We start from the raw sequence: 14,552 nt of genomic DNA on the forward strand, positions 1-14,552 counted from the left end.
GCGCTAAAATGAAAACGACGAATTTCAAATAATTGTCAAATTTAAAAAAATATTATGTGGAATAGGAATGAGCAATTCCAATAATAGTTTTTTTTTGGAATGGACATATCCTTGTTTTTGGGGTAAAATTGGAATAGAATTTCGTATTCCCTATTATGATTTGAGAGAACAAACAAAAAATACGGAATCAATTCTAATTTTTTTCCAATAACAAATTTTTTTGGGAATGGACATATCCTTATTTTTGGGGTAAAATTGGAATAGAATTCCGTAGTCCCTATTCTGATTTGAGAGAACAAACAGAAAATACGGAATCAATTCTAATTTTCCTATTCCTATTCCTGCAAACAAACTGCCCCGGCCCGTTTGGTGAGGAGAATAGGAATACGTATTCTGGAATAAAACGTATTCCTGTTCTCCGTTTGGTTCAGCCAATATTTGATGGGAATTCGTGGACCCGAAAATTTATGTTTTCTAAAATTAAAAAAAATGGAATAGGAATACGTATTCCAATAACACCTACTTGGGTGGAATTGCAAAACCCCATATTTGAGCCAAAATTGAAATATGTATTTTTATTTTACTTCGTCTTCCAATCCCATTTTGGTGTATCCAAACAAGAGATTCAAATTTTTTGAAATACGTATTCCAGAATACGTATTCCTATTCCGCTCACCAAACGGCCCTAAAATCTATTGACCTTCACGAGATAAACTCCAAAAAGTGTCGTCATTAGCTTGGAGCCGAAGGGATTGAACTTGTACGTAACGAAGCCCGAGCTCTTCATAACCGTCCGAATCGAAGAGAAAAAAAAGTTAAAAATCGAAGGCGTGTTGCAAACTGACCATGCAAATGTATATAAATTGAAAGCAACGATCAGGCGGCTGCGACGCATATACGCGCCGACAAACGGCAGATTAGATTTAACGTGTTACAAAGCAGAGCAGAAGAAAGCAGGTAGGAGATTCGAGATCATCAATGGCAGACTCGGTACTGGCAGTAATTAGAGCTTCGCGCCCAGGCTTCAGAAACGCGCATGACAGAGTGGTCTTTGCCATCCATGCATCTTTTTTAGCCGCTGGCTATTCTCTCACTGCCACCGGTTACCAAGCGGCGGCCGCTTCAGCCCCTTCTTCATCAGGTAACAGCAATTACTAAACCCTCTCTTTGTTTTTTTATATGGTCTTCTGATGAATCCTGAATGGAAAATGAGAATGGATAATAGCTATGCGTTATTTGGTAGGTCAAGAGGAAGTTGGAATTGATGGATGGAATGAAATGGAGGATGCATATGCATTTTGTTATGCCAAAAGCGATAAAGGAGTAAACAGGTCTGTAATCGTCAAATGTTTGGTAATGGGGGATATGCTCATAGTCGACGCGGCCCTTATTAGCGAGAAAGAGAATTCTGAGCCTTACAATCTGGAGATTAAGTATGCTATTATCATCATTTTTCTGATTCAAAATTTTCCATTTTTTTTTTGTAAAGTTTCTGCATACTAATTTTCAATTTGTCACGTCAAAACCCTAAACTGGATGAAGGGAAACTAATTCGTCAATGCTATTCTCGTGTCTTATCTCATGGCCTCGTCATATTGATTTTGCAAATTGGTTTATGTCAACAGCGTTAATGAGTATATAAATGATTCTACTACTAGCGGCAACTATGCCAAACAGTATAAGAATTTCCCAACTCTTGTTGAGAGAATAAACTCGGCGATCATTTTGAAGTTGGAAGGTTCTCCCGAGAAAGGAATTAGTTTGGACTCCTCAAGGTATGCATGTATGGCGCATTGCAAGCAGATCCTTAAATTTTTGTAGTTATTTATGAAATTTCAAATTTACCCTTTTGCATTTTCCTGAAGTTAATTAGAGGCTAACGGCAAATCTCAGACTTGAGTGTCGTAGTTCACATTGTTTAATTTAGTTAATGAATTTATTGTTTGGCTAAAAGTTTCAGGGTTTCTTTGTTTAGTATCATGATTCTATTTGTTCTTTTTGGGTCAAAAAATTTGAATCTAAGGCGGTCCTCTGCTGTCATAAAAATAATGAACAATATGATTTTCTTGCCCACAAATGGCTGGCTTGAAGTTACAGGTTTCCCTTCACCTAATAATGTGATCCACGAAATTCAAGTATCTTGTATTGGGATTGGCGTTTACATACATACACTAAAATTACAAGCCTATTAAGGGAAAACAATAAAAGCAATGAGTAAGTGCTAGCAATAAATGAATCACAGAACCCTTGATTTTGAACCAATCCATTACAAGCACTGGCACATAAAGTAGCATAAAAAGGGGTAAATTGATCAAGGTATTCATACCTGATGTAATATTTACAGTTTGACAACCATCAAATTAAAAAATGGTGATATTTTTATCATCTAAATCTCAAGGATACCGCAATGCTGTCAAAAGTGTGCACGAACTGTATCACTCACAGATGGCTGAATTCAGAACAGCTGAGTATCTTAATGAGAACAGACAGAGCAAGACGATAGGGGATTTTGTAATATCCCCAAATAGGTATAAAGGGAAAACAACGTATCCAAAGATATGCCAAAAATTTTGAAATGCAAGTTGCAAATAAAAAACTTGTCAGCATGCTCAGATCCGGACTCAGAATATTAATCTGATTCATTTGCTAAATTATATAAATTTCTGAAATTTTTTGAGTTCATAAAAACTTCAAAGAATTCTACCAAGAATCTGGGCAGAAATCATTTGCAATATCTTTTTCTTATGCCTCTGAGATGAACATGACCAGCAGCATGCAGATCTATGTTCAAATACCTCAGAAATGTCAACAACTCTAGCTGTCCATGCGAAAACCCTCAGAAACCCAGCTCTATGTCTCACAATGTTGTACCACTTGTCCTTTTTGATGCTATTTTCAACGATGCTCAAAAGCATGCAAACACATTATTGTAGGATGTCCAAATCTGATGTTGATAACTTTGAACCATACCTCCAAAATTGTCAAACCTGATAAGGAAATGCAACTCTGAAAATGATGTGCATGCTTCTGACTAGGGAGAGTCCATATGTGTCTCCAAAACTAGGAATACAAAAGGGTTTCAAGCCTCAAGCCACAGAAGACTGATCACAGAATGGTCTCCAAAAGAACACTAATACGTTCTATAATGACTCCTAAAAGAATGATTTAAAATTAGCCATAGATCCATTGCAAACTTAACACAGAATGGTCTCCAAAAGAACACTAATATGTTGTATAATGACTCCTAAAAGAATGATTTAAAATTAGCCATAGATCCATTGCAAACTTAATTCAATGCTTCAAATGAAAGCCCCCCAAAAATGAGCCAATAGGTTCCTTAATTCAAAACACCCTTTATCTTTTGGTACATGTTTAGTAATTATCACTTATAATACACGCGTCTTAAGTCACTAAACTCAAAGGAGGAAATATTAAGCTTTTAGGCTAGGAGTCACTTAAATTGTATATACAGGTGTGCCCAAAAACTTAAAATCACTCAGATTGTATGGAAAGATGCACCACTACTTAAGAATAGTATAGAGTACAAATCAAAGACCCATAATGCACCCCATCTTCTTCCTCTCGGGTATTCAAGAGGACATCTAATGTATCATTAAGCCTGATGGTTTCAGTTGGTGACATCATAGATCTGTCAATTAAAATGTTGTCTATAGAGTCAAATAAAACTAGTCTAATATTTTGCCTGGTCAAGCATTGCTTTGGTCGAGCATTGCTTTTATTTTTCTGTTCTCAAAACCCAACATTTAGTTGATTATTATTCAATTTTTTAGACCAGCATCTTGCCAGATGATGTGCTTGTACTACGTCTCTCCAGTTTAGGAGTGATTCTCCATTATTCTCGTCAAATCCTGTAACCAAGGACACACCCCTTGCATGTACTGTAATTTCCGTAGTATTTAAAGATATGGTTAAGTTAATATTAAAAGGTTCATCTACAGTAATTTCCGTAGTATTTAAAGATATGGTCAAGTTAATATTAAAAGGTTCAAACTATTGTTATCACAACTTAAATTGGATTGATATGAGGGTTATGGCTGTTCTCTCCTCCCGTATTTTGTGTTATCTTATTTGCTTCAGTCATATAGAATACTGACAAAATTGATGATTTAGTAGCAGTTTGGGAATGTGTCATTTTGTGGAGTAGTAGTTGAGTGGGTGTAAACATAATTCCAATTTCTGTAACCTTTGTATGTTGGGCCATGCACTAATGCTCTTACTTTCCCTGTGTTTCCATTCTCATTTTGCCAATGAAAATCACATGCCATTGTCTACAATGTTGTAGTTATCGATTTGTTTATATATGGCTTTTACTTAAAGATGCTCTTTGTTTTCTTTTCCTTTTGTTTAGGTTTGGGTGGACCTTTACCCCAATTGTGTAGGCACTGTCCCTCTTTTGATCTGTCACCGTCTTCTCACAACACCACTTTCATCCTTGATCTAACTAAAAACTTAGATTTTTTGTTTTTCTAATTTTGTTAGAAGCGTTTGTAGGCTTTAACTTTACCTTTTGCGAATAAGCTTGTTATTGTCCATAACCAATATAGATAGTAATCGGAGATAAAAAAATAAAAATTAAGCCATGACAAAGCTTATCTTCGTTTTTTCTTATACATCATATTTATGTCCTACAATTAGTAGATACATTGGATTATAGTGAAATTGGTCTATGGCAGTGTCACAATTAAGAAGAATTACACCTCAATTTAATCTTTGTCATCATTTCCAAATTTCAATTTAAATTACTTGGATTTGTTTTGTCAAGAGTGATATCATAACAAGTAGTAAATGATTGAAAGCTCAATGTGCCTATAGATTAGGCCATTCAAACACAATGAAGAGCAGTAGCCTTGGCTTCGTGGTTAGATGTCAGTGAGATGTCTTACCAATTTGTGTTAACACCTTGAGCTTTTTCACTTTGTAGGATTTCCTTTCATGGCATCATTAAATGATAGAGAGGTAAAGAAGATTATTGAGTTTTTTGGAAGCAGCTTGTTAGGATGTATAATGTAGGACTTTTTGCTATGCCATTCTTTTAGATGGTTCTTCTTACATGTCTTCCTATCTGGAATATCAGAAATATGTTATTGCAATTTCAATCTTGTGTCTTGCAAAAGGTAATATAGTTTTATCCTTGACAGGTCAACAACTTCTTCTAGTGGAAAGGAAGCTAATAGAAGCCAACCAGGATTGGGTGTGCCAGTGAATCAGCCATATTCAACTGGGTATGATGTTTTTGGAGAAATACTTGTCTTTTAAGTTCCATTAGGCCATAGCATCTTGAGATTATTTGATACACTATTCATTGGGTTGTAAAGGGATGCATAATGTTAACAACATTGTTAAGTGAAGCGGTGCATATTGAACTAGAATAAAATTCAATGTTTCCATTTCCACTTATAAATCCTTGCTAGTAGACTATTTTTTTTGGCTGTATGACAATACAGATAGAAGCAACATTAGACAAATTCACTTCATATTTTATGCAACTAGTACAATATGTATAAAGAATATACAAATTAAGGACTAGAATAAATGAACAACATATAGTAACAATTGAAAGAACTCAAAATACTCCGTGCAATATAAGAAAATGGACATAGGGAGAGGATAGCGAGAATTGTGATCATGGTAGGGAAGCACAATTTAACTTTTGATGTAATATCGTCAGGGGCTATCTTTCTTTCCCAAATTTCAAATTTATAAATAACCTATTTTTTATTGAAGACAACATAGGGTCCTGGTGATGTGAGTTTATTCCACTACAACATCTAGAACCAAAAACTTAACGATTTCAAGGAGAAACACCAAACACTCAATCCTCTCTTAACATGAGGCTATCTCTCATGGTAAGCTTGCAAAGTAAGTTCATGAGATGACTTCAAAGTTCCTTCTTAATTGTGGGTTTCACTTGGTTTTATGATGTGTTATGTTGGTTATCACAAAGTGACTTGCACCATTCATTCAATGGATATCAACTTTTGCAACTTTAAAGATTTGGCTCTACAATGTGCAATTAAAATATGATTCTTGCTTATCTACTTCAACTTCAACTTAACTTCTATTACTACACCTACATCTACTTCTAATTGCAAATGCAAGGAATCATGGATGACTTGGACTCTACTAGGTGTAATCTCACCAGTGGCTCCACCCACCTAGTGCAAGCTTCTAAGGAATACACAGATGATTTTCACATCAATATACTCTCTCCAATCTCATCATTTGGATGCAAACCAAATATTGAACATCAATTGTAGTTTAGTATTTTTATCGGCTTGCCACCCAAAGCACCCTGACCATCGGCAAGAGGCTAGTAGCCCAGATTTGTTTGAGTCAAATAAGAAAACATCCACAGTAACTTGCATTCAACTAAACTACTTCAACATGAAAAGAAATTTACTGAGGGTGAAATATTGAGGAAACTATACAATACTACAAAGCAATATTTAGTAATCCACCATGAAGAACCAACAAAGAATTGTAAATTACTTTGACAAGTATTATAGCAACAATTGCATCAAGTCTCTCCATTAGCTATCCTACTTTACTGTAGCTCTCTACTACCTCCAATCTCTAAGCTGATCTCTCCTCTAATCTCTAAAACTAATGAATTACAAAAAAGAAGGCCTTGGCCTTTTATAGTAGTTTCATTACAACGAAGGACCAAGATTGCTTCAAGATCAAGGGCCAAGATTTCTTCCCGCAAACCCTAATTAAGGTTTTAAGGTTACCAAATTTGCAGCCAATTACATGAAGGTACCAATTTATTGACCAATAAGAGAATTATAATGATTTTGATAGCTAATGAGAAAATGGGACGCTTGGCATGATTTTATTGATTGTGCTTGAAATTGAGATTTTTAAATTGGGGGATCCTTATCAAGTGCTTGGAGTATTGGCCTATAGAGTATCCCCAACATTTGTGGTTTTCTGCACCCTTCGAAATTTCCTCGTGGAATAGACTTGAATCACTTGCATCTTTGTGAACTCGTGAACTTGATCTCTCTTGAGTTTCCTTGAACACGTCCTCATGTAGTTAGATCCTTTGTGCATTTTTGATTTTCCTCTTGATTTTGACTTGAGTCTGGGGGTTGATGGCTTGACCATGAATCCTTCCTTCTCACTTGAGTCCTTAGGATTGTGCCATCTCCTTGTAGTATCTACTTGAAGTCTTGAGACCTTGATCATCACCTTGCCCTCTAGCATCTCCTTCTCGTTAGCGTGACGATGGAGGGTATGTGCACCAACAATACTTGAATTTTCTAAGAACGAACTTCCATCCAGCCCTCCTCATTTCCAAATTCACCTTGCAAAACAAAGGAGAAAAGCATTAAGCTTGTGGAAAAAACTTTGAAAATAAAATCACATCAATAACAATCAAACTTCCTCTCAATTTAAAACCAAACATCTTGCGAATTATAGAGAAATTTTCGTCACTTGCTCTCTCAATTTTTTTTTGAGAAGAGGTAGGATGGTTTTGGTGATTAACAAAGGATGATAGGTGGCTGGGGAGATATCGTAAGATTTGAAATTTCCCCAAGACACGGTGTTCTCAAAATTTCTCATCTGAATGTTCCTTGGCGGTCGCTTGCTTTGTGGTGTTGGCCTTATGCCATAAATCAATCTTCTAATGCCTTAGATGATGGCAAAACATGGTAGACTCAATGTTGGGAAATTTCGCAAGAGGGTGGATTTTTCCCCAAAGGAAATTTTGCAAGAGGGTGGAATTTCCCTAAAGGAAATTTCGCAAGAGGGTGGAATTTCCCCAAAAGAAATTTCACATAAGGGTGGAACTTCCCCATAGGAAATTTTGCAAGAGGGTGGAATATCCCCAAAAGATTAGGTCATTCATGAACTTTATTTGCCTTTTGAACTCTAAAAAAACTCATCTCTCTCGGTGTAAAATTCTACTCTTCAGCCAGAGTTAGACCTCAAAAACTCCCTCTAAGTGGCACCAAAATTTTTACACAAACTTGAGACAAAAAATTGGCCCAAACTCATCCCAGACTTGGAGACTTGAAAATTTTGCCAACTAAAACCACCTAAGACAAAGACCCCTACTTGCTAATGTTAAGGTTGTAGCTTCTGTTGGATTGATTTTAACTTGAGATACCTTGTTGATGGTAAATCATCTTTAAGATAAATATATAATAATATAATAATATATATTATATATTATTACATAATAATATAATAATATATTCATATATGGTTATTTATATTACTATTATATTAGTATGTTAACTAGTGATGATTAACTGTAGATACATGTCACTTCATGAGACATGTCTCCTCTCATATTTATAAGCCTTCATTTGCATTTGGAACATGATCAATACCGTAAAAATTGTTAGTACATTTACAGCGATCCTAAAAATAACAGCTAAAAAGAAAATAGGGGTCCTCATTTGCTATGGGGCGATAGTGTGAAAATCACACAACATTTGGCACTTACCCAAAAGAAATGTTCCTAAACATTTCAAGGATAAAACTTGTACGAAACCAAGAACCTTTGAGTGACTCCACTTTCGCCTTTCAAACAACTAGGAAATGCACTCAAAATGGATAAAACCACGAATCGGGCTAAGGGACTTCATCCTTGATTACACACGTTTGTGTAACTATATTCGTTCCTCGTTGGACAAGAACCTAGAAATCCACTCAGATCCATTGGACTTAGTTATTTTGATATCCTTACTCCAAAAGTATCTTGGATAGAGCCTCGTTGCCAGGCAGGTGTCCATATCCCCGACAAGGTTATCGTTGTGGTCAACCATGGACATTGCTCTACCTTAATTGATAATTTTCATAGCACCGGTAGAGATATTCGTACCCAAAGCCAAACCTTTTAATTTTTCATTTTTTTCCTCTTTTCTTTGGATAGTCTTTCTTTCCTTCTACATCTTTTATTTTGGCTTTCAAGTAGTGAAGCTCATACGGGGATTGGAAGGCCACAGTGGCGCTGAAGTGGGTGTATGATTTTTACTAATTCCAACTTCACCTGGACACTCCCAAAGAACTCAAAGAATTAAGTGTAAGTAAAATTTTGTAATCAAAAGGTTTAGACAGTCAAACCCAACGAATGAATTCAATCCAAATTTAGTAGAAATCCTATTGGCAAGATAAGGTTAGTAGGAATCCAATCTCCAATTCAAGGAACCTGACAAAAAAGATATTCAGGAAATATACCAATCAAATCCATTGGGATAAATACCAAAGTATGTTGTCTAACACCCCACCTTTCTCACAAAATTGGACCCCTCTAGCCAAACTAAGCAAACAGCAATGGAATTAAAGAAGGCTAGACAACTAAGAGAAACATTTGCCGAACTAGAATCAAACGACCCAAGACAATCCTACAAATTGACTTTCTAAAGTGAACTAAGCCAAGTAACACACCAAGCCTTTCAAAGAAATTTCAAGTTGAAGGACTCAAGGCAAATTAACATCTTGGTTCAACAAAGAAATAACTATTCTAACCAACGAAAAGGAAAACTACTCTAACTCTCTCAAACCAAGTGGTTCAAGATAAGCCAATTCTAACTATGTACAAGAATCCTAAAGGGATGATACCATACTAATATATAAACTTGATCCATAACATGGTTTCTCAAGATGTTCAAGAGCAGCAAGGCTTGGGTGATGGTTCTCAGTTTTACAAATCTATCCTTGTTTAACAAAAAATATATTCTATCCATATTCAAACTCAAGAAAATTATCATGCAAGATCAATAGTTAAGGCAATTCATGTAGTCCATGGTTGATACAAATGCAACTTTTCTTTCCTAAACCTCCATTATCAAAATAATAACATTTAAAAATTTTCAAGATGAGAAGCAAGGAAAGAAACAACTTGACATGTTTCGATTGGTAATTCATGTTGAAATCCTTGTTGATCATCCATAGCTTTAGGAGGTCGCAGTTGGTGGTGGATAACCCCTTTGGGGGTAGCATCAAACTCATGAGTGGCGAAGGAAGGATTCATCTTGAGATCAAGCCCTTGGAATGTCGCTTTAGGCGACTCGTTCTTGTATAACACGAACCACGCATCCTTGTGTGTATTGCTGAGTGCATCCTCAAAAGTCAAGGATTCCCTGATAATCTCTCCTTCAAATATCTTCCCAAGTTGTTCAAATGCAATATCCAATTGTGACATCAACCTAAACCGTTCTTCATCGTCTTCCGTATGGCTTGCATGTAGATTTCTCTTTACAAACAACTTGCAATCCTTCATGTAAAATCTCATCAATCTTACCCTCTTCCAAACTAGAAGGAAGCTCCTCACCAAATATCCTCATTAATTCATCAAATTCAATATCAAGTGGTAAAGTCTTTGGAGATTGAAGCTGATGGAGAACCATGCCACTTGCAGTAACTTGAGCATCTTGAAATGCATTTGGCAATAAATCAACTTTCTTCATGATATCTTTTAGCACCCCCCAAAAGAATACGGTAGTGATAATGTCTTGTAATGACTTATTGATTTTCTCTTCATACCTTGACCCATCATGATAACTTGTTCCTTGTTTAGCGCATCCATCCAACTCCCTTCCTTTCCAAGCGTATGTGAAATTGCTTGCAATTCATCCTCAAGAATTCGTCCTGTTGCATTACGGAAAGTAGTTTCTGAATGTAAAAGGCTATGCACGCTATACCAAGTATTTCCTCTATATCCACTTCTTGGTTTCCTATTGATATCCTCTTTGAAATCAAGGAACTCTGCTTCTGAATTGACAAGCACCACAGGCTCATACACTTTTGAAAAAGAAATTTTCCCTTGTAATGCCCAGTCTACCCTCAGAGAAATATTAAACAATTGATTTCCTCATGTTCAATGGTGTCATGTATCCTAAATTGCCCCGTTGCTGCGAGTTGAGTCAAATTGCATAGATGTAATCCCTTGTTCAAATCAAAACAAATAGGAAGAACATCCACTTGCCTATCCATTTGAGAAACCACTTTCTTTTCTAAAGTTCTTGATTTTTCAATATTTTCTTTCTTTCAAATTTTCACTTTTTTTGGATTTTTCACTTTTTAAGAAATCAATAATCTCAAATACAACTTGGAAGCTCACTTCTTGATAGTTCTGCAAATGAATTTTGTTCATGCCCTCCTAGCACCAATGTTTGTTGATGTGAGTTTTATTCCACTACAACATGTAGAATCAAATACTTAATGTTTCGAGGAGAAACACCAAACACTCAATCCACTTTTGATATAAGGTCATCTCTCATGCTAAGATTGCAAAGTAAGATCATGAGATAACTTCAAGGTTCCTTCTTAATCGTGGACTTCACTCAGTTTTATTATGTGTTATGTTGGTTATCACAAAGGGACTTACACTATTTATTCAATGAATATCAACTCGTGCACTTCTAAAGATTTGGCTCTACAATGTGCAATGAAAATGTGATTTTTGCTTTTGCACTTCAACTTAAACTTAATTTCTATTACTGCTACTACATCTACTTGTAACTGCAAATGTGTAATGCCCCGCCCGGAGATCCTTGGAAACAAGGATTCAAATCAAGCCAAGATATTTTTTTCATACAAGTATGAATGCACAAGACAACATCATGCAAGGATCAGAAAGATCACAACTGAAGACTTCAACACAATCCCGACAACCAACGAATCTCCGAACGCCACTACCCAACTGACACACCCAAACAAAAGCCAACAACCACCACAACAAGATGAGGGCACTAGAAATGACCACTCATCAACAAAACACCAAGCTGGGGTAAAATGCAGAATTCCGAAATTTGGCTAAGCTTGAAATCCTGAAACCTTGAAAATTGGCTAAGTCTGGATTTCTGAAGCCCTTAAATTTTTTAGAGTCCATAACTTATCTCCGAGAGGTCTGAAACCTATCTCAAACGATTTGTCGCATATATTAAAATATATCTTAAGTATAAGGAACTTATACTTAAACGATATATTTTAAACCCCGAAGGACTACAACAGAAACCTAAAAACTGAATATCAAAAGAAACCTCCTAAATTCAAAATGCAACAACATAGGCTCGAAGAACGCCCAAAAGGGTATCCAAGACCATTCTCAAAAAGATCGGATCACGAAGAAAAGTGCCCGCTGATGGCACGCGCAGGTTTTTCACAAAAATCGTGCGACACTTTTTACTAAGGGAGGGCGACACTTCTCCCTTACTGCGTGCGACACTTTTCAAGAAGGCGTGCGATACTGGAAAAGTATCGCGCGACATTTCTCATAAAGCCGTGCGACACTCTTCTAGTGTCGTATGACACTTCTCCAGTAATGCGTGCGATACTTTACAGTATTGTACGACATTCTTTCTATGGGCGTGCGATACATTATCAGTGTCGCACAATGCTGAACAAATGTCGCCCATAGAAACACGAAAACACTCCCAGAAGCAAAAAGGACCAAAAAAATAGCAAAGAACCTCCACACCAGGGAATACCGGATCCACCAAGGCTCGAGGAATGAACACTCGAGTGCAGGAACAACACAGAATGAAGAACACCAAACCATCTAAACTACAACAGCAAAGAACACATTGAAAATAAGCATTGCAGAGAACAAAAGCAACATCGCAATGTATAGAAATGCATCTCAGGAACAAAACAACCAAACTAAGTACGTGGTTGCTCCCAATCGTCAATAGCATCATAAGACCATCGTGGATCCTAGCCATCCCCCGCGCGTAACATCCCAAGCCATCGACCAGATCGTCGGTACTGTCGTAATAGGAACGTCACTACTAAAGACATGCAACAATATAAGCATAAGGAAATCTAACATGCTAGTAGTAACGCATAAGATAATCCTACAGTAGATAACATCACCTATCACATGCTAAACAACAATAAGCAACAGATATGCTAATACAATAATTCACAGCATCTAATCATATGCTAAACATCATAATAAGGGAATGCGCCAAATAAAATAACATCATCTAAACATGATATACAAGCATCCCAAAGAAAGCATAAATCACAAGAAAGCATACTCCGGAACCCGAAGTACCAAGTGAAAACATCCAGCAACGGTCGCACTAGGATAAGAGACCGTCTCTGTACACCAGTCCCTAGCAGTGGTAAAGGTAGCTATGCCTCCCAACCACGTGGCACCCATAGGTCCACACCCGCCGTGCTAATGGAGATAATGATCCAACCACAAACACACAAAATCACAACATCCATGGCTAACACTCACGCCAGACAGTATGATGACTGCAACCAAGAACCTAAGACAATGCAAGGAGTACAGGTCCTGGTCAGACACTCAATAGGCTACTATGTAGGGACTAACATCATGGAGAGTCGCTTGGCATCAAAAAGCCCAAGCTAGGACTTGCGCAAATTCAACATCCCTCAACGGAAAGGCTCTTGCACCCCAAACCTTTTTATTATCTTAAGTTTTATTACCAGTCACACATTTTATTTAATTATCACTTAATTAAAGCTTCCTTTGCCAACCCTTTGGGCACAATGATCACCAGGCTGCGAGGTAGAAGCCCCCTCCATATGCTACCCTACCCTACCCATGCTCATCCTACGACAAGTGCCCGTGGGCATGCATACTCCCATCCCAACCCCAATGATCATAACTTCCGGCAAATCCACGGAAGATCGGGCCTCGCAAGTCACCCAACAAATGTACGCGCACGTACTCGTGTGTGGCGCACCACCATCACGAAGATCATAACACAAGGCCAGGAATGAGAACACAATGCAAAGAAAACACCCAACTGAAAGCAACACGGGAAGGACGGATTCTACACGAATCCAAAAGCCAATAAAATCATACATCATGAAATCACTCAACCGGCCTCAATCCGAGAGTATGGATTCTACACAAATCCCAATGATGTAACAAGACCAAACATCATGAACTCACTCAACCGGCCTCAATCCGAGAGTATGGATTTTACACGAATCCTAGCGTTCACGAAACAAAAGCAAAGGTCCAAAAGAAACCATAACAGGTATAAAATCACTCAACCGAACACATCGGGAGTACGGATGCAACACGCATCCCAATGCAACATAAAAGTGCAAAAGTGGTCTGACTGATATCCAAACGGATCATCAAGGTCCACGACCCACATTGTGCCAAGAAAATCCGATAAAACAAGGCAGCACGCAAAACGAGGTAAAAACTCCAAAAATTTGGAAAACTACAAAATTAAAACCCATTTGGCCTTTGGGTTCAAAAACCCCAAAAATCCAAAAATAAATGAAATCGGACACCGTATGCAAAAACGGCCAGCATAACGGCGTAAAATTCCAAACCCTAATCCCAAAAAATAGGGAAATGTTCATACCCGCCCAACCGGGTAGAACTAACATACAGAAACGGAGGGGAACACTAGTTCTCAGCCTCCAAACAAACGGCTACCAAAAACCGAAGCTGAAACGGAGCAGAAACAATAAAACGAGAAAGCCCTACCTCACAGCCAAAAGGGCAAAACAGGAATCTGAACCATAAAATAAATATCCCGCAGAAGTAGCTGAAAATCACGGCAATCCAAGATTTCCCCGAG

At 37.3% G+C, this 14,552-nt stretch overlaps 1 protein-coding gene across 1 annotated transcript in view; it reads left to right on the plus strand.

Moving 5' to 3' along the window:
- Positions 1–739: 739 nt before the first annotated feature.
- The window catches only part of LOC149553891 (proteasome inhibitor-like protein), a 38,000-nt gene continuing 24,187 nt past the window's right edge, over positions 740–14,552 (plus strand). The window contains exons 1-4 of the mRNA XM_089789238.1: positions 740–1,141; positions 1,244–1,433; positions 1,626–1,775; positions 5,160–5,243. Of these exons, the coding sequence (XP_089645364.1) occupies positions 979–1,141; positions 1,244–1,433; positions 1,626–1,775; positions 5,160–5,243 (587 nt within the window). The 5' untranslated portion in view covers positions 740–978. The remainder of the gene's footprint in view (positions 1,142–1,243; positions 1,434–1,625; positions 1,776–5,159; positions 5,244–14,552) is intronic.

The sequence above is a fragment of the Cupressus sempervirens genome, chromosome 6 (assembly GCF_028749045.1).
Source record: "Cupressus sempervirens isolate cs-2001-9-10 chromosome 6, ASM2874904v1, whole genome shotgun sequence".
NCBI classification, from domain to species: Eukaryota; Viridiplantae; Streptophyta; class Pinopsida; order Cupressales; family Cupressaceae; genus Cupressus; species Cupressus sempervirens.